The sequence below is a fragment of the Notolabrus celidotus genome, unplaced genomic scaffold (genome assembly GCF_009762535.1).
Source record: "Notolabrus celidotus isolate fNotCel1 unplaced genomic scaffold, fNotCel1.pri scaffold_421_arrow_ctg1, whole genome shotgun sequence".
NCBI classification, from domain to species: domain Eukaryota; kingdom Metazoa; phylum Chordata; class Actinopteri; order Labriformes; family Labridae; genus Notolabrus; species Notolabrus celidotus.
In genome coordinates this window covers 1-26,727 of record NW_023260235.1, presented here as the reverse complement: position 1 = coordinate 26,727, position 26,727 = coordinate 1, and the positions used below count along the sequence as shown (strand labels likewise).

The 26,727-nt window shown below is 47.1% G+C and overlaps 1 protein-coding gene across 1 annotated transcript; it reads right to left on the bottom strand.

Moving 5' to 3' along the window:
* Nucleotides 1–265: 265 nt before the first annotated feature.
* LOC117809773 (integrin alpha-11-like) lies at nucleotides 266–25,202 on the bottom strand (the record flags this gene model as incomplete). Its single annotated transcript, XM_034679270.1, has 26 exons — nucleotides 266–437; nucleotides 681–764; nucleotides 871–984; nucleotides 1,305–1,452; nucleotides 1,578–1,661; nucleotides 3,085–3,161; nucleotides 3,874–3,972; nucleotides 4,062–4,269; nucleotides 4,359–4,444; nucleotides 6,401–6,511; nucleotides 6,581–6,720; nucleotides 10,700–10,872; nucleotides 11,098–11,228; nucleotides 11,308–11,511; nucleotides 11,621–11,764; nucleotides 11,936–12,084; nucleotides 12,278–12,422; nucleotides 16,585–16,655; nucleotides 17,430–17,595; nucleotides 17,721–17,865; nucleotides 17,941–18,089; nucleotides 19,562–19,689; nucleotides 19,773–19,887; nucleotides 19,987–20,078; nucleotides 20,261–20,370; nucleotides 25,091–25,202. Coding segments are annotated over 26 exons (3,357 nt in total), but the record flags the coding sequence as incomplete, so codon positions are not given.
* Nucleotides 25,203–26,727: the final 1,525 nt, after the last annotated feature.

Genomic DNA, 26,727 nt, shown 5'->3' with positions numbered 1-26,727 from the left:
TATCTCTCTCCTCTCTCCTCTCTCCTCTCTCTCTCTCTCTCTCTCTCTCTCTCTCTCTCTCTCTCTCTCTTCATCTCTCTCTCTCTCTCAGACCCCTCTCCTCTCCTCAGCAGATGTGTGTCTAACATGAGTCTGGTCCTGCTGGAGGTTTCTGCCTGTTAAAGGAACTTTGTCCTTGCCACTGTAACTTGCTAAATGCTGCAAAGTGCTCTGCTCATGGTGGATTAAGATGAGATCAGACTGAGTCCTGTCTGGGAGAGGAGACTGGATCTGATCCGGTCTTGATCTTGATGAGTCCGGTCTGGAAGAATAAAATCTGGACTCACCGCCAGCAGAGCAGGAAGTTGAAGTTGTCCTCGGAGCGTCACCTTCAGCTCTCTGGACGGCGGCAGGTTGAGTCTGCACTGCACCGCCACGCTCACACTGTTACTGTCGTTCTGCACACAGACACAGAGACAAGGTCAGGCTTTGACCCCTTTATTCAGAGAGGACAGGACAGGACAGGACAGGACAGGACAGGACAGGACAGAGCAGGACAGGACAGAGCAGGACACCAGGAGAGAGAGTGGGACTGATGTCCACCGGTGTCTCTGTCTTCACTGTGAGACCAGCTCAGCTCAAGTAGACCGGAGGATAAGCCGACTACAGACTGAATCAAAGGACTGGTTGGATGATCTTACCAGCTGGGACAGGTGAGTCAGGTCCTCAGCAGAGACCTGACCGACTCGTGGTTGCTGTGGCAGCGTACAGTGAGACCCTTGGACCTGTTCAGAGGAAGAGGAGGAGCTTCTTATTAATCTGAGGGGGAGGGATCTCACTGATACATCATTTCCTCTTCACAGAAGAACTTTAAACAGCTTCATGGATCACCTGCTCCACGCTGTAGTCCGTGACGTTCACCAGCTGGCTGCCCTGAGAGGTCACGGCCCAGACGTCCGCTCTGAACACGAGGTCCTGAACCCAGAAGATCCCCAGGTTCTGGATCTGCACAGGGAGAGATACAGTTCCTCCATGAAGACCGACACGTTGAGCTCATGTTTCAATGAATGAAGACGTTAATAAACTTCAGCAGGGTTTGAACCCTGTCTCACAGTGTTTACTGAATGTGACTTTATTCACTCAGAGGTTATTTACAGCTTGTACTGAGACGTTTGTCTGAACTCGGTTTATATTCACTTTCTTCTTCTTTATTTATTTCACCAGGTAAGAGTCTTAGAGACACTGGTTTAGTTTTGAGTTTCTGAGATTCTTCTGGAACACTTTGTGACACAGAGGATGTTTGCTGTAACTGTTAACAGACTGACGTAGTAAGTGAGGTTAAAGGTGGAGGAGCTGCTGTCCGGTTTGTCCCTGAACGAAGAAGAGGAGGAGGAGGAGGAGGAGGAGGAGGAGGAGGAGGAGGAGGAGGAAGATCTGTCTGCTCGGATTTCAAAGCGAGGAGGGTCAGGGTCTCTGGGAATGAAAGAGAGGAAGTTCATTATTTCACACGTCTACAAACATTCCCTTCACGTCGTTCTCCTGGTGCGTGATCAGCTGATTGTGACCTTCAGCACGCCGTGGCGGTCAGCTGGTCTCACCTGGTGAAGAGGAGGTCGGTCTGGTACTTCAGAGGGAGGAAGATGTCATTGATGTTGTCGTCTGGGTAACCCTCTTCTCCATCACTGATGAACACATGTTTGAAAACACAGACGACAGACATGTGAGGACATCATATGACACGGTCCCCACCTTAAACAAGAAGGATCACCCCGAGACGCAGTCCTCACGTGACCCCACATTAAAGACAGTGTAGTTAATCAAAGGGTCCCTGATGCACCGAGGGGATGGGATGGACTCAGGCAGAAGAAGTCTAATGTCCAGGCAGAAGGAACAAAGAGAGTCCCGGGTCCTGCTGCCTCTCTTACACTGCTAAAACACCACAGACCCACCCCGGTGCATGCTGGTCTTCTGTTACCTACTGACCTAAATAACCTCAGGTACCCACAGTTCCTCATTACCAAACAGACCAAAGAAATATTAAATAAACTAAAAATATAAATATACTAAAGAAATGATCTATCCCAAAATCTAACTTAAATGAGTTCTAATAAAGAACTAATACTACTTATTAATCCTAAACTCAATAAACAAACAGCTCCAACAGAGAGTCTGATGTAGTTTTCTTAATGAACCAACAGGGGGCGCCCTTTAAATGAGCCATTAGCTTTACCACCACAATCTGAAAACCTCCTGTTTTCAGATTTAGAGATGATGGACTGATTAACACAAAGACGGACAGACCTGTGAGGACTTCATAATAAAGACAGAGTCCACACATTCACCTTAAACAAGAACTGGTGTGTGTTTACCAGATTTTTGAAGTCCTCACAATAACCTTAACCAAGAACTGGTGTGTGTGTTACAACAGAACCTGAGTGTTTGATCACATGGTTGTGTCCACCATGTCATTTATATGAACACACACTGAGACATATTTACATTTCTATAAAAGGTCCCCTAAAGTCCAAATCATCACACAGACCTCACGTGGACCTTAAACAAGAATGTATGTGTGCCCCTAAAACATCACTGAGTCCCTTTAGTTCAACTGTTCTATAATACGGCTCTTTAGACTGTGATTTATAAAAGTAAACATATAGAAATAATTAGGTTTCAATACTTATACGATCCCCTCGATCACAGCGTCCTCATATGACCCTTAAACAAACTCGTGTGTGTTTAATAATGGACCATAAGTCCCGTTGTTGGAAGTTAATAAACAAACTGAAGGTGGAATGGACACATTTTTATTGTATGAGTAGAAGAAGAGAAATATTCATGCTTCCATTCTTGTAATCATCCCCCCTCCCAAAAAATAGGGCCTCACATGAACCTTAAACAAGAACCTGTGTGTGTCCCAGAATAAAGCTGGAGCGTCGTCATGGCGATTTATAAAATGTAGTTTGTAGAAGAACATAAATCAAAATATTTTTAGTCCTCACATGAACCTGGAACAAGAATGTGTGTGTGTTAACCTCCTCAACATCCCGCTCAGTAAAACAAATAAAAAACCTTTAAATGAGAATTTAATCATTCAAGTCTCACCTGCTGGTCGCCATGACGATCCTCAGGTGATCCAGGAAGACAGAACGGCTGAACTCAAACTCCACACGGAAAGAGACCTGCACAGGAAGAGAGGCGGTTTGAGGTTCTTCCTCTTTTTATCTATCCTCAATAAGGTGGACCAGCTAACCCGGCACCAGAGTAGCATCATGCTAACAGAGCTAACGCCGGACACCAACGCCACATTGGAAGGATTTCACCTGCTGTGGACGGACAGGATACAGGAGAGCCAGACTGAACTAACTAAGGCCAGCTCAGTCCTGGACCCTGTGGAGGTGGTGGCTGACGAATGAACTTCCTCGTTGTGGGATGAATAAAGGAGGATCTTATCTTCAGAGTCGGGTCTGTAACACGTGAACCCCCTCATGTCTGTGTTCATCAGATCCTCCAGGGGTCAGACCGGGGGTCAGACCGTCTCTCTGAGCAGACTGAAGCCGTGTTCCCCTCCGGCTACGTCTCACCTTGTTAAAAGGAAGCCAGCGACACTCAGCACCGAGTCTGGACCCATAAACTGGACTTCATTCAGACAGGCCTCTGTGGAGCGGGCCCTCGGGGGGTCTTACAGTGAGGGGCGGGGCCGTGGTCCTGTTTACAGGACGGTGGTTGGGCTAATGATGGATTAGGTCAGTGTGTTTAATCACTGTCATTACTCTGAAGGTGAAACAGCAGAGAGATGATAACAGCTGTTTGATGAGCCGTCTGAGGTTTACTGTCCTCAGGTCTCTATCTGGGAGGTCTCTGTGTCCCCCCCTCTCTAACACACAGACACACCTGGGATAAGGACTTCATGAACGGGGCGCTGATGTTACAGCTCCTCTGACTGGCCAGTCTGTCCTCGGAGTAGCACTCGATCTGGATATCTGATTGGTCCTGTGAGGAGAGGAAGAGGAAGTCAACACAACCTTTGAAGATCTGGAGATGAAGAACGTTTAACGTGTCCGACCGTCTGCCGGACTCGCCTTCACGATGAGGCTGGAGAAGATGAGGTTGGAGGAGGTGGAGATGTTGATGGATGCTCCGTAGGCGTTCTCTCCCCGGTTCTCCAGACGAGCAAACACCACCATCCTCCTCCGCCCGTTCTCCACCACGTACGCCGAGTCGTCCGACGGCGCCCCCCGGTGGCTGCAGAGTGACCACGTGGCCCTCTCCCTGGAGCTGCAGAACTGCCTTCAGGTAAAACACAGGGACAGTCACCTGCTGGGACACCATCATCAGGATCACGATAGAACATGTGTTCATGAGGATCCATCACTCACTGGACATCCATGAGGTCTGTGTGGCCGTGCAGGGTCAGGTCGGGGACGCAGGTCTCCTCCTGCTCACAACCGTTCCAGAAGGGAAGCTGAGGAAGAACACAGAAACTCATTTATCCATCATGAGGAGACGTCTTCAATAAGACAGCACAAAGAGAGAGAGGTACATCCATATAGAAGGACAGGTGCAGAAAACTGCAGTTCCTCCTGTGGAACAGATCAAAGCAGAACAGAACAGAACAGATCAAAGCAGAATAGAACAGAACAGATCAAAGTAGAATAGAATGGAACAGATCAAAGGAAAATAGAATGGAACAGATCAAAGCAGAATAGAACGGAACAGATCAAAGCAGAATAGAACGGAACAGATCAAAGCAGAATAGAACGGAACAGATCAAAGCAGAATAGAACGGAACAGATCAAAGTAGAATAGAATGGAACAGATCAAAGGAGAATAGAACAGAACAGATCAAAGCAGAATAGAATGGAACAGATCAAAGCAGAATAGAATGGAACAGATCAAAGGAGAATAGAACGGAACAGATCAAAGCAGAATAGAACGGAACAGATCAAAGCAGAATAGAGCGGAACAGATTAAAGCAGAATAGAATGGAACAGATCAAAGCAGAATAGAACGGAACAGATCAAAGCAGAATAGAATGGAACAGATTAAAGCAGAATAGAATGGAACAGATCAAAGCAGAATAGAACGGAACAGATTAAAGCAGAATAGAATGGAACAGATCAAAGCAGAATAGAACGGAACGGATAAAGCAGAATAGAATGGAACAGATCAAAGCAGAATAGAACGGAACAGATCAAAGCAGAATAGAATGGAACAGATTAAAGCAGAATAGAATGGAACAGATCAAAGCAGAATAGAATGGAACAGATCAAAGCAGAATAGAACGGAACAGATTCAAGCAGAATAGAACGGAACTGATCAAAGCAGAATAGAAGGGAACAGATCAAAGCAGAATAGAACGGAACAGATTAAAGCAGAATAGAATGGAACAGATCAAAGCAGAATAGAACGGAACAGATCAAAGCAGAATAGAATGGAACAGATCAAAGCAGAATAGAACGGAACAGATCAAAGCAGAATAGAATGGAACAGATTAAAGCAGAATAGAATGGAACAGATCAAAGCAGAATAGAATGGAACAGATCAAAGCAGAATAGAACGGAACAGATTCAAGCAGAATAGAATGGAACAGATCAAAGCAGAATAGAAGGGAACAGATCAAAGCAGAATAGAATGGAACAGATCAAAGCAGAATAGAATGGAACAGATCAAAGCAGAATAGAATGGAACAGATTAAAGCAGAATAGAACGGAACAGATCAAAGCAGAATAGAATGGAATGCTTCTGTTTGATCAAAGGAGAATAGAATGGAACAGATCAAAGGAGAATAGAATGGAGCAGATTAAAGCAGAACAGAATGGAACAGATCAAAGCAGAATAGAATGGAATGCTTCTGTGTGATCAAAGCAGAATAGAATGGAACAGATCCAAGCAGAATAGAATGGAACAGATCAAAGCAGAATAGAATGGAACAGATCAAAGCAGAATAGAATGGAACAGATCCAAGGAGAATAGAATGAAACAGATCAAAGCAGAATAGAATGGAGCAGATCAAAGCAGAATAGAAGGGAACAGATCAAAGCAGAATAGAATGGAACAGATCACAGCAGAACAGAATGGAACAGATCAAAGCAGAACAGAATGGAATGCTTCTGTTTGATCAAAGCAGAATAACAACAGAGATTAATTGTAGAGAGAGAAAGAGGCCAGGGACGACCATAAACATCTGTATGGCTGAATTTGTATCCAGCTCACCTGTTTACAGCAGGTTAGGGGTTAAAGAGAGGTGGAATAAGGGGCGTGGCCTATTTGAGTCACAGTTGGGAGCTGCTCGGTGTCCCCTCGGCTAACTCAGTCCCTGAACTTTAACCTCTGGTTAGTGGTATAAGAGGTCAACAAACCATGACATCAAATCAGCCTTGTTCATCATTTAGAGTTCAGAGCTCTGACAGACTCTCACCTCTGCCCTCAAGGTGCTCGGCCAATCAGGATCCAGTACAGGTCCTTCGTCTGGAGTCTGCAGACCTGTCTCCAGCACAACAGCAATGGGGCGTCCGTAATCTGCTGTCTCCTGAAGAGAGACCACAGACGGTCAGGGACACGTTGTGTGTGTTGTGTTGTTCTGAGGGTGTATTCTGACCTGGATGGAGAAGCCCAGACGTTGGCAGCGCTGAGCTCCAGCCTGCAGAGACAGACTCCTGGGCTGCTGTCTCACTGATTCGTCCAGAACAGCTCGAGGAGGAAAACGCCTCTCATCCAACACCAGACTGTACCACACGGCTGGGACAGAGAGGAGGAGAGGAGGAGGAGGAGAGGAGAGGAGGAGGAGGAAGGCTTTAATGAAGTGAACCAGTCTCATCCAGATCATGTACAGCACAACAAGACTGTAAATAGGAGTCTTTACAGGTCTTCAGGTGATCTGAAACAGTGAGGTCACCTGGTGAGCTCATTAGTGCAGGTCTGAAGGAGCTGTGTGAAAAGTTGGCCGCAGTAATCTGACTCAGTAAGAGTTTCCATCCTCTATTGTTGTGAAGACGACGTGAAGGATTGTATAACTGAGCATGAGTAACTCTCCAACCTCACTTTCCTCTTCTTACATTCATGAAACTCAGGAATTTAACCCCGAGCGTGCTGAAGAGGATTCAACATCCAACAACAAATACAAGCACAGAGTTCCAACATCAAGACCGGATCAGATCCAGTCCCATCTTCCAGACAGGACTCAGTCTGATCTCATCTTAATCCACCATGAGCAGAGCACTTTGCAGCATTTAGCAAGTTACAGTGGCAAGGACAAACTTCCTTTAACAGGCAGAAACCTCCAGCAGGACCAGACTCATGTTAGACACACATCTGAATCTGAGACCGTGTTGGAGAGAGGGATAGAGGGAGATGAAGAGAGAGAGAGAGATGATAGTGGGGAGACGGATAGTAGTAGTTGTAGCAGCTGGAGTCTGGACCACGTCCACAGCAGCAGAGATCCAGAGGAACCTACGAGACAAGGGAGCTCAGGGACTCCAGAAAGGTCTATGGTTAGTAACTTTAATGGGACAGGAAGAGTTAAAGTGAGAGACAGGCAGAGAGAGGAGAGAGAGGGAAAGACAGGATCCCAGTGTGTCAGTCTAAGTCTATAGCAGCAGAACTAAGACCTGGTCCAAGCCGGCTCTGAGGAAGTTGCTGCTGCTGTGTTGCAGGATGTCGTTGCTGCAGAACTCTCTCATCTGTTGAACGTCTGACTCTGAGTTTGGATTCATGAGAGCGCAGAGAGCTGAGGTCAGCATCTTCAGTCCGTGTGAGAAACGCCACGTCTGCACTCCAGTGATTCTGAACAGGAAGTTTGGATCTTTAGCCGTGGCTCCCGTCCATTATCTGTCCGCTGAAGCGTGTTTGTTTGATGCCATGTGGCGTGTTGGCGTGTGTGAGCATGCTCTCTCTCTCTCTGTGTGTGTGTGTGTGTGAGTGTGTGTGCCTAATCAGCTCCAGATGAGTGAGGGGAAGATGAGGAGCTGATGGACAGAATGAGGAGAGGGAGGTATGAAGGTATGAAGTGATGCAGGGAGGAGGAGTGACACGGTTTGAAGGAGGCTGGCTGGAGTTAGCGTGTTAGCGAGGTTTCCATGCAGACGGCCCGCACAGCTGCAGACGATTAGAGAGACACGACAACAGCTTCACGGAGGGACAGACCACGACAACAGTTTCCACACACAATACAACACACCAGAAAACACACATCTGGAGGACTCTGATGCTCTCCTCACAAACGTACACACAGCTGGAAGTCCAGACAGCTTTCAGTCAAACATCCAGATGTGTTCCTGCGTTCATGTTCACTTCAAGCTGCAGGGAAACAGCAGGGAGGAGCAGCAACCTGCTACTGAGCAGGGAGGAACTCAAAGAGGGGCTCCAGTGTTTACAGTGAGGGTCTTAGTTTTTACATGAGGCCTCTAAAAGGTTTCTGAACAGCTCAGCCTGCAGCAGTAACACAGACTGTGATGGTCTCAGTTTAATACTTGGTGTAAATGTGCTCTTTAGGTGACAGCAGGAACTTTACCCCTGAACTACATGCGTTTGGACCGGTGGACCCAGGGTCTAAATTTAGTTCAGGGGTAGATAATCTCCCCCCTAAAAAGCCCCTGCTAGGGGGGTAATACTTTTCAAAGGTCCCGGGACTTTCAGGGGGCGGGGCCTGCAATGCTGAACGTGTCTGATTGGTAGATTAACCTCAGTGTTTTTATTCCTCCCTCCGTCCACAATAACATCACACACATCTGTGATTCTCTTGATTTCTCTTTCTTTCATTAGTTTTTATTTGTTCTATCTTTTTTGTATGTGTGTGTACTTTTCAAAAGAAGAAGTTGTGATTCTCCGGGTCAACTTTTTTGCCAATTTTTTTTTTTTCATTTTGTTTGCCAAAAAAAAAAATCTTTTTTTTTTCAATTTTTTTTCTTCAAAATTTTAATTTTTCGAAAAAAAAAAAATTTCAAAAAAAAAATTTGGGGTTAAATTTTTTTTTTCACATTTTTTGGGTCAATTTTCTTTTTCAAAATTTTTTTTCTCAAAATTTTTTTTTTAAATATTTTTAGTCAATTTTTTTTTTGTCAAATTTCTCCTAAAACCATTCACAGTCATTGTTTTTTTCATCTATGATTCACTTGATTTCTCTTTCTTTCATTAGTTTTTATTTGTTCTATCTTTTTTGTATGTGTGTGTACTTTTCAAAAGAAGAAGCTGTGATTCTCTTGATTTAGCAGCTTGTAACAGTAGTCTTCTCTCAGCCCACCGTGAATGCGTCTCTCCTCCCGGTGTTCCGCTTTTAAAAGTGACCCTGTAAACTGGAGACCTTCAGCTGAACGTGTCAGTGTTTGTGGAGTTTACACAGCTGTTGAAACACAGAGGGAGTTCCTGGGAATGCAAACTAGTTTAGTTTTTATTAAGATTTCAAAATATCCTCATCAGATATTTAATGATGGTCTAAAGACGTTTATGAGGGATGCATCCGGCTGACAGTCTCCAGTTAAGAAATTTTTTTCTGTCAAATTATTTGTTGTCAAAAAATTTTTTGTCAATTTTTTTGTCAAATTTTTTTTGTTCAAAATTTTTTTTGTCAATTTTTTTCTTTTTTCAAAAAAAAATTTAAATTTTTTTTTTCAAAATTTTTGTTTTAGTTAAATTGACAAAAAGTCAAATTTTATTTTTGTCAACATTTATGAGGGATGCATCCGGCTGAGAGTCTCCAGTTAACAGGGTCGCCGTTTAAACCAAAACACCGGCCGATCTCTGCGATCACGGCTTTTTGAGTTCAAAAGTATTTTAAAGTCGTGTTGAAACGTCTTTGCTACTCGCGCTTATCTCCTCTCACGTGTTGATTCAGTGAATCCATCTGTGATGAAATATAGCACCATCTAAAACAGACCAGCTGAGTCTCTTCATGCTAACAGGCTAACTGTTGTGTTGATTCATTCGTTGCTTTTTACATGTTTTTAACTGCAGGCGCAAAATTTTCACTTCTTTTAATGTTTTTCTGCTTTTGGAGCACAATTTCAAATTTGAGGAAAATACATTTTTTTGACAGGCTCCGGGTCAACTTTTTTGTCGGTTTTTTTTGTCAAATTTTTTTTTTGTAAAAAAAATTTTTGTCAAATGTTTTTTTTCAAAAAAAATTTCAAAATGTTTTTTTTCAAAAAAAAATTTCAAAATGTTTTTTTTTTCAAAAAAAAGTTTTTCATTTCTTTTTTTGTCAAATTTTTTTTTTCAAATTTTTTTTTTTCAAATTTTTTTTCAAAAGGATTTTAAAGGCGTGTTGAAACGTCTTTGCTACTCGCGCTTATCTCCTCTCACGTGTTGATTCAGTGAATCCATCTGTGATGAAATATAGCACCATCTAAAACAGACCAGCTGAGTCTCTTCATGCTAACAGGCTAACTGTTGTGTTGCTCAGAATGATACCTGCCTGTCCGTCTGCTTCTATGGGGTCATCTGTGATGAATGGCATTCCTCTTTGTGTTACTGCCCTCTACTGGTCTGGTGGTGTAGTGCATTTACTTATTTCCCTCCATACGTCACTGGCCTGATTTACACAATCTACCCGGGACTTCAGCCCACGGTCCAAACGCAGACAACAATGGGGGACCAGGAACCTTTTAGATCAGGGGGAAGTAGTTATGGGGTCTAAAAGACCCCGGGACTCTTGGTCCAAATGCACCTAAAGTTCTCGTTATATCGCTCTCCTTAAAGCCACCAGCTTTGGTTTCCCACCTACCAACATCCGCCCTGGTCTTTGTCTTGGTCTTCGTCATGGAGTCCAGACTCAGACACACGATGATGGACATGCAGGTGACCTCCTTCCCTCCTCGCCAGCAGTCTTTGTTAAAGATGTTGACCTTCTCAGGTTCAAAGGTCATCTTCGCCTGAATCCGCACCACACCTCGAGACCTGGAGAGAGGGAACACGTGACCATCAGAACCTGGATCTTCTACATGTGAAGCACTGTGGAGAAGAAGTGGACTCAGCATTCATCTGTGTGTGTGTCTGTGTGTGTGTGTCTGTGTGTGTGTGTGTGTGTGTGTGTGTGTGTGTGTGTGTGTCTGTGTGTGTGTGTGTGTGTGTGTGTGTGTGTGTGTGGGTGTGTGTGTGTGTGTGTGTGTGTGTTGGTCTGACCAGATGATGACAGCAGCTCCCTGTGCTCCCACTGCAAGGTCAACGAGCCCGTCTCCATTGACGTCCAAAACGCCGTGAAGACTTTGACCGAAGTACTTCAGACCGGCAGAGAACCCGGCTGCAGACAGACGCTGCAGAGACAAAGATCTCCATGGTTACCTCCTCAGACTCCTCCCCTCGCCCCGCCTGAGCGTGACGCGCCTCACTCACCTGTCTGAACCGACGCTGGATCGTTCTGTCCTGACCGTAAAACACGTAGACCGCTCCCTGGTGGTCGTCCTCCAGCGGCGCTCCCACCACCAGCTCCCTGAACCCGTCCCCGTTCATGTCGGGGATCTGCGCCAAAGCTGAACCGAGCCTGGAGTTCTGAGAGCGGTCGGACACCAACAGCGCCCCCTGCAGGACGAAGGAAGTCTGCAGAGACATGGTTTACGTGTTTGAGGACTTTGAGGGTTCATGTTGCAGCAGCATGTGTGTGTGTGTGTGTGTGTGTGTGTGTGTGTGTGTGTGTGTGTGTGTGTACCTGTGGAGTAACAGTGTAGAGGTAAACCTTCCCTCTCTCCCAGCCCTGGCTGTAGTACATGGGTGCCGCCACCAGGAGGACGTCCGTGTGTCCGTCTTCGTCCACGTCCATCGATAACAACTCACTGCCGAAATACGACCCGAGCTGGAGAGGATCAAAGAATGGAGTTCATCATGTGTGTGTGTGTGTGTGTGTGTGTGTGTGTGTGTGTGTGTGTGTGTGTGTGTGTGTGTGTGTGTGTGTGTGTGTGTGTGTGTGTGTGTGTGTGGGTGTGTGTGTGTGTGTGTGTGTGTGTGTGTGTGGTGTGTGTGTTACCTGCTCGCCCAGCAGCGCCTGCAGGATGGTCAGGTTCCCGTTGTTCTTCAGGGTGAAGACGATGACCTTCCCGGTGTGGTTGAACCTCGGAGCTCCGGACACGTAGAGCTGAGAGCCACGGGCCGAGATGAGGGACCCCACAGAGTATCCTGGAACCACAGGGACCAGATTCAAACCAGATTCAAACCAGATTCAAACCAGATTCAAACCAGATTCAAACCCCCAAGTGTCCTTATCTTTGCTAACAGCTTAAAGACAGGGATCCTGGCTGAGCGGTCTGAGGGGCAGACCTGATCTGAAACACAGAGACTGTCAGTGACTGTCCTGTTCTTTAAATGTTACCCAGGTAGGCCGCGTGGTTCTTCAGCTCCTCGGGGAACTCGTCTTTGTAAGAGGATTTCGGAGGAACGACCTTCCCGTGTTTGGTCTCCTTCAGTACGGCACCGTTCCAGTCGTAGGCGCCGACCGCCCCGAGCAGAACGCCATCCTGAGGAGGAACACAACAAACTGTTCAGAGAACATGATGCATGATGCTCACACAGGATGTTTGGACTTAAAGGAGCGAGGTAACATCGGGTGTCACGGGAGCTTTGGTCTCTATAAGTCCAGTTTGGGACCTATAGAGACCAAAGCTCCTGTGACACTGATCAGGATGTCCTGCAGCAGCATGCACAGGAGCTTTGGCCTCCACAGGTCCAGTTTGGGACCTATAGAGACCAAAGCTCCTGTGACACTGATTAGGACGTCCTGCAGCAGCATGCACAGGAGCTTTGGCCTCCACAGGTCCAGTTTGGGACCTATAGAGACCAAAGCTCCTGTGACACTGATCAGGACGTCCTGCAGCAGCATGCACAGGAGCTTTGGCCTCTACAGGGCCAGTTTGGGACCTATAGAGACCAAAGCTCCTGTGACACTGATCAGGACGTCCTGCAGCAGCATGCACAGGAGCTTTGGTCTCTACAGGTCCAGTTTGGGACCTATAGAGACCAAAGCTCCTGTGACACTGATCAGGACGTCCTGCAGCAGCATGCACAGGAGCTTTGGTCTCTACAGGTCCAGTTTGGGACCTATAGAGACCAAAGCTCCTGTGACACTGATCAGGACGTCCTGCAGCAGCATGCACAGGAGCTTTGGCCTCTACAGGTCCAGTTTGGGACCTATAGAGACCAAAGCTCCTGTGACACTGATCAGGACGTCCTGCAGCAGCATGCACAGGAGCTGACAGCACTGGATGCATGGCGCCCAGACCAGCTGCATGTTTCTGTAGGAGGATTTTAAAGGATGACACCCAGTTATACGTCTCTATAAACCAAAACAGCAACAAGGGTCCAGTCTCTGTAGAGGACTGCATGCTTCATCATTTCCTTCCTCCTTCTTCTGAAAACACTGAGCTGTTTATACCTGACCCAGAGCCGGAGTCCTTCCTCCAGAGATCTTTGTTTGCCCTTCATCTGAACTTCCATGTTCCAATCAGAGCCGGTCTAGACCGTCCTCTATGTTCTACTATCAACAAAGACCCAACATCAAGACCGGATCAGATCCAGTCCCATCTTCCAGACAGGACTCAGTCTGATCTCATCTTAATCCACCATGAGCAGAGCACTTTGCAGCATTTAGCAAGTTACAGTGGCAAGGACAAACTTCCTTTAACAGGCAGAAACCTCCAGCAGGACCAGACTCATGTTAGACACACATCTGCTGAGGAGAGGAGAGGGGTCTGAGAACTGCAGGCTCTACCTCCCATACTACTTTTAGAGACTTTAGGCACGACGGGCAGACCAGAGTCTACACAAGGTGGTGGGCAAAGGTGGTACTGTAGCTCAGGGACTCCAGAAAGGTCTATGGTTAGTAACTTTAATGGGACAGGAAGAGTTAAAGGTGACATATTCTGCTCTCAACATATCTTGGTCTAAGAGGTCCCCAAAACATGTCTTTAAAGTTTATTGCTCATAAAAACACTTTGAAATCAGATTCTGGTCTGCCTGTAAACCCCTCTTCTTCAGCCCTGCTCAGAACAGTCTGTTTTCTGTGTCTGTGCCTTTAAATGAGAATGAGCTCTCTGACCACGCCCCCTCAGGAAGTGGGTGTGGCCTCGGCCGTCCAGCACGTTGATCTAATGTTTCCATGTTGGCTGAATATACACGGCTGCTCACAGACCCGCGTTACTTCAACCCTCTGAATCTGATCCAGAATCTGATCCTGACGGAGAGGCGCCTGCAGCAGGACCTTTCTGAACCATTGGTCACAGATTTAGTGTTTCTTGTTGTTTTATTTGTCAGCATGTCGACGTGTGTCTTGGTGCACAGCTACCAACATGTAGCTATGTGGCTATGCTAACTAGCGCTAGCACTTTTCCATGAAAACTAAAAATCCTCCACTAGATCTTCAAATCTGCAGACGTGGGGAGTCAAAGCGACCTTTGTGTTTATTAAGACAGCCTCCAACTAGCATGCCTCCCTCCTAAGCTCCTTGTTAGCACACATGTGTGCAGGGAATGAAAAACGGAGGAGGGGTTGAGTTGTATTTTATACAGTCTATGGGCTGAACAAGCTCCGAGCTCTGACTTCCTGTTACAGACCGGATGGCGTTGTGACGTATGAAAAACACTGAAAACTGAAACGGCTGGTTTCAGCACACATTTACAGAAAGGTGGAGAAATCAGAACAGGGGCAGAATGGAGTCTTTGACTGTTCAGGGGGTTTGTAGACAGGGACACATATTTCAGGGAGAGGACCATTAAAGAGTCCATTCTGCAGGATATGTCACCTTTAAAGTGAGAGACAGGCAGAGAGAGGAGAGAGAGGGAAAGACAGGATCCCAGTGTGTCAGTCTAAGCCTAGAGCAGCAGAACTAAGACCTGGTCCAAGCCTGATCCAGTTCTAACTATAAGAGTCTCTCAGAGATGAAACAGAGGGACAGCTTCCTCTCTGTTTCAGCTCCCAGACTCAGTCTGCCGTCAGATCAGCTGAATCTTCACTCCAAACCCCACCCTCCTCCTCCTCCTCCTCCTCCTCCTCCTCTTCTTCTTCTTCTTCTTCTCTTCCTCTGCCCTTGTTTCCCGTCTCTCTTCTTCTTCTCTTCCTCTGCCCTTGTTTCCCGTCTCTCTTCACTTGTTGTTTTTAATAACTGTAATAATCTAAAAACAGTCCAGTGGAGATGAATCTGTCCCCTTCATGGGGAAGTCCAGCAGCTGGCTCAGAGGAAGAAGGTTCAGTCCCCGGTTTGACGCCTTTGGCCGTCACTCACACCCCGTCACCGAGGACGGAGGAGGGGAAACATTAAACGTGCGGCTTGTTTCTGAAGTTTGAAGTTACAAATGAAATCCTACTAAACCTGATCCCGGCCTTAAACCCAGTTCCACACACGAGGAGAGAGTGGTGCACTCGGATGAACTGGATGAAAGTCATGAGATGAAAGTTATTAAAGCTTTGAGTCACGCTCTCCTGAGGCCAGTAAGTCCAGGACCGCGGGGAATGACCCAATCTTTGGCCACAGAAGCGTCACAGAGTCCCGCCTGCTGGATCTGGTCCTGGACCGGCTCTGGATCTGCTCCTGGACCGGCTCTGGGTCTGCAGGTTCACGGTTAAATGTCAGAGCAGGATGACTCGCTCTCAGACGATCCTGTGTCGTCTGTTTCTCCCATCAGTCTGATTTCCTATTTCTACCTTTCAAACCTGAGACTGAGGAGCAGGAAACACTTTACATATCTGTGTGTGTGTGTGTGTGTGTGTGTGTGTGTGTGTGTGTGTGTGTGTGTGTGTGTGTGTGTGTGTGTGTGTGTGTGTGTGTGTGTGTGTGTGTGTGTGTGTGTTTGGCAGCTTCAGGTCCAGGGGAACCATCTGCTCCGAGTTACACATCCAGAGTTTTCCACGACGACACTCTCCCTCCCTCACGTTGGCGTCGGGTCTGATCTGATTTTCTCTGGATGAAAAACAACAGAAATATTCCTGAAGCTTCTCGTCGAGCAGCGTCAGGATCAAATCAAACCTCTGCTGGATGTTTGAGGATGATATCGATACCAGAGTTTAAGAGTTTCATGGATCGTGGTCTTTGTTTCTGTTGGACTCTTCTGATCTCTGCTGCTGATTTCACTGGAAGCAGGAATGAAAACTCGTCTTGATCTTTGGATGAAAGATGTTAAATAATCTCTCTCAAAGCAGACTCTGAGCTGCTCCTCTGCTTTGTTTTGGTCTTTGCAGAGACCCAAAAACCTCAGAGATGAGGTGTTACAGAGTTTTTGGTCATCATGACTAACTGTGGACCATTAAAGATGTGTGCAGACGAAAGGAGAGCAACTCTTCCTGCACACCTCTCCACCTGCAGAGTCATCAGCCTCCATCCATCGTCCATCCACCATCACCAGAGTCTGCACTCACAGAGGGATCTCACTCTGCTGCTTCTCCTCAGATCAGACTTCCTACAGTCTCTAAATCTCCCAGTTCACACGCCACATTTCTCCTGTCGAGTCTCATGACTTCAGTATTCACCGTCATAACTAACCTCTCCTTCTTTAACTCGTCTCTCCTGATCCATCAACACTCGGTCATATTGGAGTTTCTGCAGCGCACCATTCCTCATGTTGAGACGTGAGGTTTCAGAAGATCTTGATAAACTCTGTGAGGAGGAGATGAAGTCAAACAAACACTCACTCTGACCAGATGAGAGGAGAATCCAGCCTGAGCCATCTGCAGACCGAAGCCTCGACCCTGAGAGCTGGTTCCTGCAAAACACAAACACAGACTTCATGCACGAGACCACAACCTGACACTCTACAGGACTTTCCCCAACACCCTGAGTAGACTCTAACCTGCCTGTCATATCTACAGTCTCTAAAAGTAGTATGGGAGGTAGAGCCTTCAGTTATCAGGCCCCTCTCCTTTGGAATCATCTACCAGTCAGGGTCCGGGAGGCAGACCCCCTCTCTACTTTTAAGAGTAGGCTTCAAACTTTCCTTTTTGATAAAGCTTATAGTTAGAGCTGGATCAGGCTTGGACCAGGTCTTCGTTCTGCTGCTATAGGCTTAGACTGACACACTGGGATCCTGTCTTTCGCTCTCTCTCCTCTCTCTGCCTGTCTCTCACTTTAACTCTTCCTGTCCCATTAAAGTTACTAACCATAGACCTTTCTGGAGTCCCTGAGCTCCCTTGTCTCGTAGGTTCCTCTGGATCTCTGCTGCTGTGGACGTGGTCCAGACTCCAGCTGCTACAACTACTACTATCCGTCTCCCCACTATCATCTCTCTCTCTCTCTTCATCTCCCTCTATCCCTCTCTCCAACACGGTCTCAGCAGATGTGTGTCTAACATGAGTCTGGTCCTGCTGGAGGTTTCTGCCTGTTAAAGGAAGTTTGTCCTTGCCACTGTAACTTGCTAAATGCTGCAAAGGTCTCTGCTCATGGTGGATTAAGATGAGATCAGACTGAGTCCGGTCTGGAAGAGGGGACTGGATCTGATCCTGGTCTTGATGTTGGGTCTCAGACATGTTTAACAGCTGACCTTCCAGAGAGAAGATCCTCTCTCCTAAGGCGTCCACGATGTCTTTAAGCGCTGACTCGTCCGTCACGTTGAAGAAGTGCTTCTCGTCGGGGTCGCTGGCGATGAACTTGATTTCCTTCAGGAAGGCTTCAGGGTTGATTCCTCGTCGGTTGTAGTAACCTAAAACCTGAAGAGGAGACATTAAGGAGGGAACAAGGAGACAAGGAGACAAGGAAACAAGGAGACCAGAGCGAGAGTTAGATCAACGTAGCAGGATAAGAAGGAAGTCAAAGCCGGGGTGTTTTGACTCACAGCGATGGCGTACATGGTGACGTTGTCCCTCTCACTGTCGGAGACGACCTGAAAGAGCTCCGGACTGTCGTGAGACTCTCCATCCGTGATCACGATCATTACCTTCTGAGCGCCGGGTCGGCCTCCACGTTTGAACGCCTGCGAGCTGCACATGAGAACAGAGCGTGAGCGTCTCTCTGAGTCCACCTCTCTGCGGTGTCAGTCATCACTCCAGCCTCACCGTGCTACATCGATACCCAGCGCCGTCCTCGTCTCCTCGCCGCCTCGCTGGTCGATGCGCCTGGCGGCATCCACCACCTCTTCCACCGTCTGATAATCTCCCAGACCGAACTCGTGGACCACTGAGGTGCCGTACTGGATCACACCGACCTGGAACCCAAACACAGCACAGCTCAGAGCCAAACCTGAAGTCCTCCTGCAGTGTGGAGCCGCTGCTTAAACTTCCTTTAACAGGCAGAAACCTCCAGCAGGACCAGACTCATGTTAGACACATATCCTTTAACAGGCAGAAACCTCCAGCAGGACCAGACTCATGTTAGACACACATCCTTTAACAGGCAGAAACCTCCAGCAGGACCAGACTCATGTTAGACACACTTCCTTTAACAGGCAGAAACCTCCAGCAGGACCAGACTCATGTTAGACACACTACTTCCTTTAAACAGCAGAGACCTCCAGCAGACCAGACTCATGTTAGACACACATCCTTTAACGGGCAGAAACCTCCAGCAGGACCAGACTCATGTTAGACACACATCCTTTAACAGGCAGTGACCTCCAGCAGGACCAGACTCATGTTAGACACACATCCTTTAACAGGGCAAAACCTCCAGCAGGACCAGACTCATGTTAGACCACATCCTTTAACAGCAGAGACCTCCAGCAGGACCAGACTCATGTTAACACACATCCTTTAACGGGCAGGACCTCCAGCAGGACCAGACTCATGTTAGACACACATCCTTTAACAGGCAGAGACCTCCAGCAGACCAGACTCAGGAACACATCCTTTAACAGGCAGTGACCTCCAGCAGGACCAGACTCATGTTAGACATACATCCTTTAACAGGCAGAGACCTCCAGCAGGACCAGACTCATGTTAGACACACATCCTTTAACAGGCAGAAACCTCCAGCAGGACCAGACTCATGTTAGACACACATCCTTTAACAGGCAGAAACCTCCAGCAGGACCAGACTCATGTTAGACACACATCCTTTAACAGGCAGAGACCTCCAGCAGGACCAGACTCATGTTAGACACACATCTGCTGACCAGAGCTACACCCATGCACAGACTGAAGTCCTCAGTCAGTAAGCTAATGGATCTGTCATGGCGTCCTCTATCCTTCAGGTTATTGTTCTTTATTTATCTGCCTGTGAGTTTCCATCATGCTCGCTCTGTGAGCTCAACATGGACTGCATGTTGTGTTGTCACCCTTCCCAGAGCTGCAGCATCTTCTTCCTGTTAAACCATCAGAGCGTGAAACAATAAAAGCTCAGCCACACTTCAAACTGTCACTCACTGGATGCTCCGCCTGGTTCTGCCCATAAACATGAATAAGAGAAACTACAGATCACAGCGAGGGGGGCGTGGCCTGTGAGGTTGAGGTTTAACGAGGTCAGGAGGTCAACGGTGAACGAAAGACACGTGAGACGACTTAAGAGGTTCACCTTCGTCCTCCCTGTCACTGTTAAGAAATGTGGGATAAGTCTAAACCACATTCATGTTCCGGGGCTGGCGGCTGAAGTCAAAGAGTTTCCTGCAGACCGTGTACGGATCTAAAACTCTCTGGCGCAGCGTTCGGACTTCATTAGTTTGATGTTTGGTGCTGAACCGACCTGCGTCTGACCTGGGCCGATGTAGAACTTCTGCAGGATGTTGATCAGGAAGTCCTGGACCTCGTACCACGGGTAGATGGAGTTAGAACCATCCAGAACAATCACGATGTCCATGAAGGTCTCACACCCTGAAAGACAGGAAGGAGGGATGAAGACTGGAGGGATGCATGATGGATGGATGAAAGGATGAAAGGATGAAAGGATGAGTTACTCTGCAGGGCGGGGGCGATGGTGTGGGACAGTCTGAAGATGCGGCTGACTCTGGAGCAGATCCCGGTGCTGTACAGAGAGCTTCCACATTCATGAGACCAGAGAGGACCGCAGGTCTGAGGACACAGGGACACACAGGAGGAGGACCAGGTGAAGACATGAGTGATCTTTTATCTGATGATCAGAGTTATGATGAGGTGTTCGATGAGACTCACCACGAAGCTGCTGTCTTTAGGGTTAGAGGTCAGAGTCATCCCCAGACGCATCTTCTCTTTCCTCTCCGACACGTTATCCAGAGAGAGCTTCCCTGATGTAAACACACAACACAACTCACAACAAACTACACACACTGAATACACACACAACACAACTCACAACAAACTACACACACTGAATACACACACAACACAACTCACAACAAACTACACACACTGAATACACACAGTGTGGGACTCTGATGAACACGTCTCAGTCTGTCAGGTTTCTCACCCAGGTGCAGTCTGGAGCAGTTCACAGAGGTCTTGGTGTCCAGAGGACATTTGTACACGTCCCCGGTCTGCTGCTTCCCCGTGGATTCAAAGGGAGCTCCAACCAGCAACCTGGAAGCACACACACACACACACACACACACACACACACACACACACACACACACACACACACACACACACACACACACACACACACACACCTTAGGCTGAGACAATGCAGGAGGTGACACACAGACACACAGAGACACCCTGCTGTGTCTCAGATCCTCCGTCCTGTACTCAGGGGTCAGACTCTCCTCCCTCAGTAAACAGCAGCACATGTGGACCCGGACTCCGGGTCCTTCTGGGAAGACTTGTGACTCACATACCAGAGGAGATGCCGTAGTAGAGCGCTAACCCTCAATCTGTTAATACGTCTCCGTCCACATCAAACGGGCGGGGACAAACCACATCCCAAACAGAGCGAGACCACATCCTGATCCCCTGACATCACTCCATCAAGAAACCACGTACCTGCCCTCTGCTGCTACCGCTTTAACGAGCTAGTAGTTACTCAATCACTGGTTCCTGTAAAGCCTTTCAGCCGGCCCGTAAACACCTGGAGGATTAATCTGTGGTGGAGCTAACACGATGAAGAGAGAGACCATGATCCCTCCTTAAAGAGACTCTTCATCTCCCCGAAGAGAGGGAGGGAGGACATCTGATGTGTCCTGCGTCTGAGGGTCAAACTGATTCCTGTCTCCAGAGAATAACAGAGAGATACTCAGTGTTTGTTGATCCATCGATCTCTGCAGGCTCGTTACACGTGTGAGAGAATACAAACACAAACCTCAGCATGAGCGTGTCGGCTGCATACACACTCACCAGACTCTGTAAACATGCAGCGCCGGAGGTTTGACCTCAGAGGTCACTACAGGTCAGCGGGTTTGACCTCAGAGGTCACTACAGGTCAGCGGGTTTGACCTCAGAGGTCACTACAGGTCAGCGGGTTTGACCTCAGAGGTCACTACAGGTCAGCGGGTTTGACCTCAAACAGACACAACAAACACAAACACAGACGAACGCAGAACGTTCCATACGTCTGTTTACCTCAGGACCAGACTCATGTTAGACACACATCTGAATCTGAGACCGTGTTGGAGAGAGGGATAGAGGGAGATGAAGAGAGAGAGAGATGATAGTGGGGAGACGGATAGTAGTAGTTGTAGCAGCTGGAGTCTGGACCACGTCCACAGCAGCAGAGATCCAGAGGAACCTACGGGACAAGGGAGCTCAGGGACTCCAGAAAGGACTATGGTTAGTAACTTTAATGGGACAGGAAGAGTTAAAGTGAGAGACAGGCAGAGAGAGGAGAGAGAGGGAAAGACAGGATCCCAGTGTGTCAGTCTAAGCCTATAGCAGCAGAACTAAGACCTGGTCCAAGCCTGATCCAGCTCTAACTATAAGCTTTATCAAAAAGGAAAGTTTGAAGCCTACTCTTAAAAGTAGAGAGGGGGTCTGCCTCCCGGACCCTGACTGGTAGATGATTCCAAAGGAGAGGGGCCTGATAACTGAAGGCTCTACCTCCCATACTACTTTTAGAGACTTGAGGTACGAGGAGCAGGCCTGCATGTTGGAGCGTAGAGTTCTAGAGGGGGAACAGGACACTATGAGCTCTTTAAGATACTAACACAGGGAGATGTGGTCTCTGGTCCTGGTCCTGGTTCACTCCTTGAGAAGACAAAGAGTGATAGAAAACCAGGACAGCTTCCCCACGGTGGGTCTGTCTGGGTGCAACAGCCAAACACCTGAAGAATGAACGTCACCAGGCTGAGAGGAAAACAACTCTGCAGAATAACACACACACACACACACACACACACACACACACACACACACACTCAGAGTGGAGTGATGGGCTTCCCAGAGGGAGTCTGGGGAATAACAAACCACAGCACATAGTTTCCAGATCCCCAGCTCTGCCTCGGGATGCGGGAGAAGCCGGGCTCGAGACAAATACTTTCCACTTGCTTACCTGAGACTTCAAAGGCAGACGGATTCTGTAATCCTGGAAGACTGCGAGGTATTTCTCCAGGCTGAAATGTTTCCAGATTTATAAAATATCTCCACAGAGGAGCAGGAATGCTGCTGAACTCACCTGCGACCGCAGACAGACAATAAAAGGACAACAAGCGTACGGCTGAAGGTTCCCTGCAGGACTGGCTTTAAAACGAATCTAATGACTCTGTGTTTCATCTCCTCGGTGGATGCATGCCGCCATTAAAAACACCACAGGAGGAAGGACCCGTACGTCAGGGTGGATTTACACCGTGCAGGACGGGAGGGTCGGGTTCTTTAGAACTGAGGTGGAAGGTGACGATAGAAGTCTGGACTCTAGTTTTGGTGTGAAAGTAAAGCAGATTGAATATCTGTGATTTTAAGCACCAAGTCAAAAACAATCATTCTAAACCTTTTCCTAAGGGTTCCTTAAAAAGCCACTGAAGGGTTCCCTGAAACAGACTCTGAAGGCTGCCTCCATGTAGACCTTTTAAACGTCATGACGGTGTTTCCTCCGCTTGATGAAACAGATTTTATACATTAACCAGATAAATGTGTTTCAGGATCAATCACAAAGTAAAAATGTTAAGGGTACCTTAAAACAGACTCTTCTTCTCGTATAACTGACCTCCCCACATATCAAAGTCACAAAAACGACCTCAAACGTTTGCCACAGGTGTGTGAACAGATGCTAAAAGGGACCTCGATGCGGACACGTCGGGGTGTCGAAGAAACACAGAGAGGGTTCAGTGACACAGATGCTCTCTAAGTTTCTCTGTATGGTCCAACACTTTGAAACTAACCGTGGAGAGGAACTTCAGACAGACATGAAGTCTCAGAAACATGCACTAACGGGTACCTTGTCATCGTATGCAGAGGGACCTTAAACACGCCACAAGAGGGCGCCATGAAAATGACACATAAAGGAAAGTGAGATCCCTGAAACAATGACACAGACTCTTTACAGGGTCTCATTATGAACACTCAAGGGTACCTCAAAACAGACACCGCAGGGTTCCCTGAAACAGTTCTTGAAAATGATGCTGCCAATTGATACTTTGAGTTTTACACTAAGAGCTTCTTAAAACACTGATCGAAGCTGACACACACACAAAGGTACTTCAAGACGGCAACTTAACGGACTCTAAGTGAAGGCTTTAGGAAAGCTAAAAACAGTCACTATGATGCAACTAAGTATTGCTGCCTGTGGCACTTTGAATAAAGACTTAAGGGTTCCTTGAAACAAATGTTAGGGGGACCTTTAATCCTGTAACCCCTAAAGAAAGAGGGGTAACTCAAAACAGCAAAGAAGTGAAAGAAACTGATGAAAAGGTGACCTCTATGTAAACGCTGATAAAGAATACCTTCAGATCCTTAGAAGATAACTTACAACACATGTTGAGAGGAACCTCAATACAGACTTCCTGACATGTATAAGAAAAAAACAGAACTTCAAATTACACCATGGGTACCTTAAAACATCCAGTCAAGGTTTCCTTCAAACTGTTGTCTAAAGGTACCGTGATGCCACAAGAGGGTTGATCAATCAATCTTAGTCGATAGTCTAAGCCTATAGCAGCATAACTAAGACCTGGTCCAAGCCTGATCCAGCTCTAACTATAAGCTTAGAGGGTAGAGAGGGTGTCTGCCTCCCGGACCCTGACTGGTAGATGATTCCAAAGGAGAGGGGCCTGATAACTGAAGGCTCTACCTCCCATACTACTTTTAGAGACTGTAGGTACGATGAGCAGGCCTGCATGTTGGGAGCGTTATTAAGACAGACACAGGACACCCAAAGACTAGATGGCACACTTTAAGGTATTCCCATGGGTACCCTAAAACAGAAGAGGAATGATATCTAGAATAAGTGCTGAAGGGTTCCCTGATACAGACCGAGCACGTTTTTAAAAAGAAAGAATCAAAGCTTGCCTTAAAGTAGATCCCCGAGCTGATCTTAGACTTGATGCTGCAGGATGACTTTAACACTGAGAGGAAGTGAGTCTGAAGGGTTCCCTGACACAGACCGAGGTGTGTGCTGGAGGAAAGAGTCACTGACTCTGACTTTAACCAGCAGTTTAAAGGTACAGAAGGATTCTGCACAGTGAGCTTTGCATCACTCTTCATGTCTCACTGAGGTCGAGTGTTTCTGCAGTGAGCTCAGACTCTGACTCCAGGTTGGAAACATAAAGACGAGGTATGAGCGAGCAGAAACACACACACACGCTGCAGCCTGGTGGAGAGCCAAGGACAGACTGTACGGGAACATGTGAGTACATGAGAAGACCTAGAGACAGGAGCTCTGCAGACACACGATTAGATCTTAAAGAACCTCTCGACACTCTGCAGAACTCTTCCACTTATCAGACACATCTTTGGAGAACGTGTCGTCCCGTCACGCTCCTCACATCTGAAGTGATTCACTGACGCTCGGCACGGCGAGGACAGCAATCCATTACCAACTTTCCTGGAAACTTCTCCACACTGAAGGGTTTAAACTCACTCTCCCAGGACGGGGGACCTTACCTCTGACGGGACGTCCAATAAATCCTTAAATCAATATTTCATTCTTTATTCTCATCCAGACAGAGAGGCATCATTCACTCCGTCTGTATGTGAAGGGACCTGGACTAACCAGGGACCTGGACTAACCAGGGACCTGGACTAACCGGCTCCTTTTTAATCCAAATATGATGAAGTGTCCTACAAGGACCAGACTCTCAGGACCGGTTTGCATTCGTCTAATCAGACCAGTAACGAGCTGATCCTGTCTCTAGTGAACTGGGATTCTCACCATTGGTGTCCTCCCGCCTCGTGCTGCTGGACCGTGTAACCAAACTGGTTTTCTGCAGAGCCGGAGAAGATCTTGAATTTCTTGGTGTCGAAGTTGAAGCACAGCTGAAGATCTGAAACACAGAAGAAGGAGAACATCAGCTGACTGAGAGTCCTCCTGAGTCATGCAACAGAGACTCCATCACTGAAATCCTGTTCATCAATATATTAAACCCACAGCTAGACAGAGACGTCTGTGTCCCTCCTTTAAGTCTCTAACGTCTCTCATTGAAGAAGTGTAGAGGAGGAGATGGCTTCCCGAATCCTAAATTCAATTTCATCTCCTGGACAAAAACTTTCCTCTAAGATCCCCTCTGGCCTGTAAACCAGATCCTGTTTCTGTTCCACTTTGGTTCCAAACAAAGAAAAGAGTTTAAGGACTAAAATCACAGACAGGTGGGTTTGCTTTTTAGTCCTTTTGGGTTTTGGTTTTGGTTTTTTTTAGTTTTAGCGGTCTGAACCTGAAACAGGAACTGATGTTCTTGTGATGTTCTTTAATTCACTAGCAAGGACCACGCCACACAAGGATATAAGTTGAACATTTAATGAATTAGTTGTGCGTGGTGTGCCCAGCAGAAGGAGACTCAGGATGGGGGTTCCGTCTCAGCGTTATCCTGCCGGAGCTGATCTTGACCCAGGTTGTACCTGGAAGTAGACAGGGCATAGAAGGAGCGAGCACGAGTTGAGTAGGAGAGGACAAGGAAATAGGTTAAGTGCAGTAGAGTAAGGTGAGGGAGGGTGGGTTGAAGAATCACGAACAAGCAGTTGGAGTAGGCTGGCTACGTTTAAGAAGGCTTGTCAGGTGATTGAGGGTGTGGTTTAGGCGTGGTCCTGCTCCCGAACCTAAGTTAACACCTTAACTTCATTTAACGGGTCTTCAGTTTGCTGAAATAACAACATCATGATGCAGATTAGTCCAAAGTCCAAAGTCCAGCTTTGTCAGGTCTGTCCTCAAGAGGAGAAGAAAACTACGTCTACAATGTTTGTTTGTTGAATGGAGGTCTATGAAAGAGGATTAGAGACACTGATGTTTCTTTAGCTCTGACCTTCTTCATGGAATGTTCCATTTGTTCTCAGAACTCTGACATCATCAAAGACAGAATTATGACATCATCAAAGACAGAACTCTGACATCATCAAAGACAGAACTCTGACATCATCAAAGACAGAACTCTGACATCATCAAAGACAGAACTCTGACATCATCAAAGACAGAACTCTGACATCATCAAAGACAGAGTTATGACATCATCAAAGACAGAATTCTGACATCATCAAAGACAGAATTCTGACATCATGATGATGTCAGAATTCTAGAACACCTGCTGTTGCTCTCCATACAGACTGTTTCTCCTGCTGACACCTGATTGGTGGATACTACTCAGACTACAGACAGAGACCAGAACCCTTCTCAGACTCCAGACAGAGACCAGAACCCTTCTCAGACTACAAACAGAGACCAGAACCCTTCTCAGACTACAAACAGAGACCAGAACCCTTCTCAGACTCCAGACAGAGACCAGAACCCTTCTCAGACTCCAGACAGAGACCAGAACCCTTCTCAGACTTCAGATGGTGACGGTGTTCATCATCAATTTC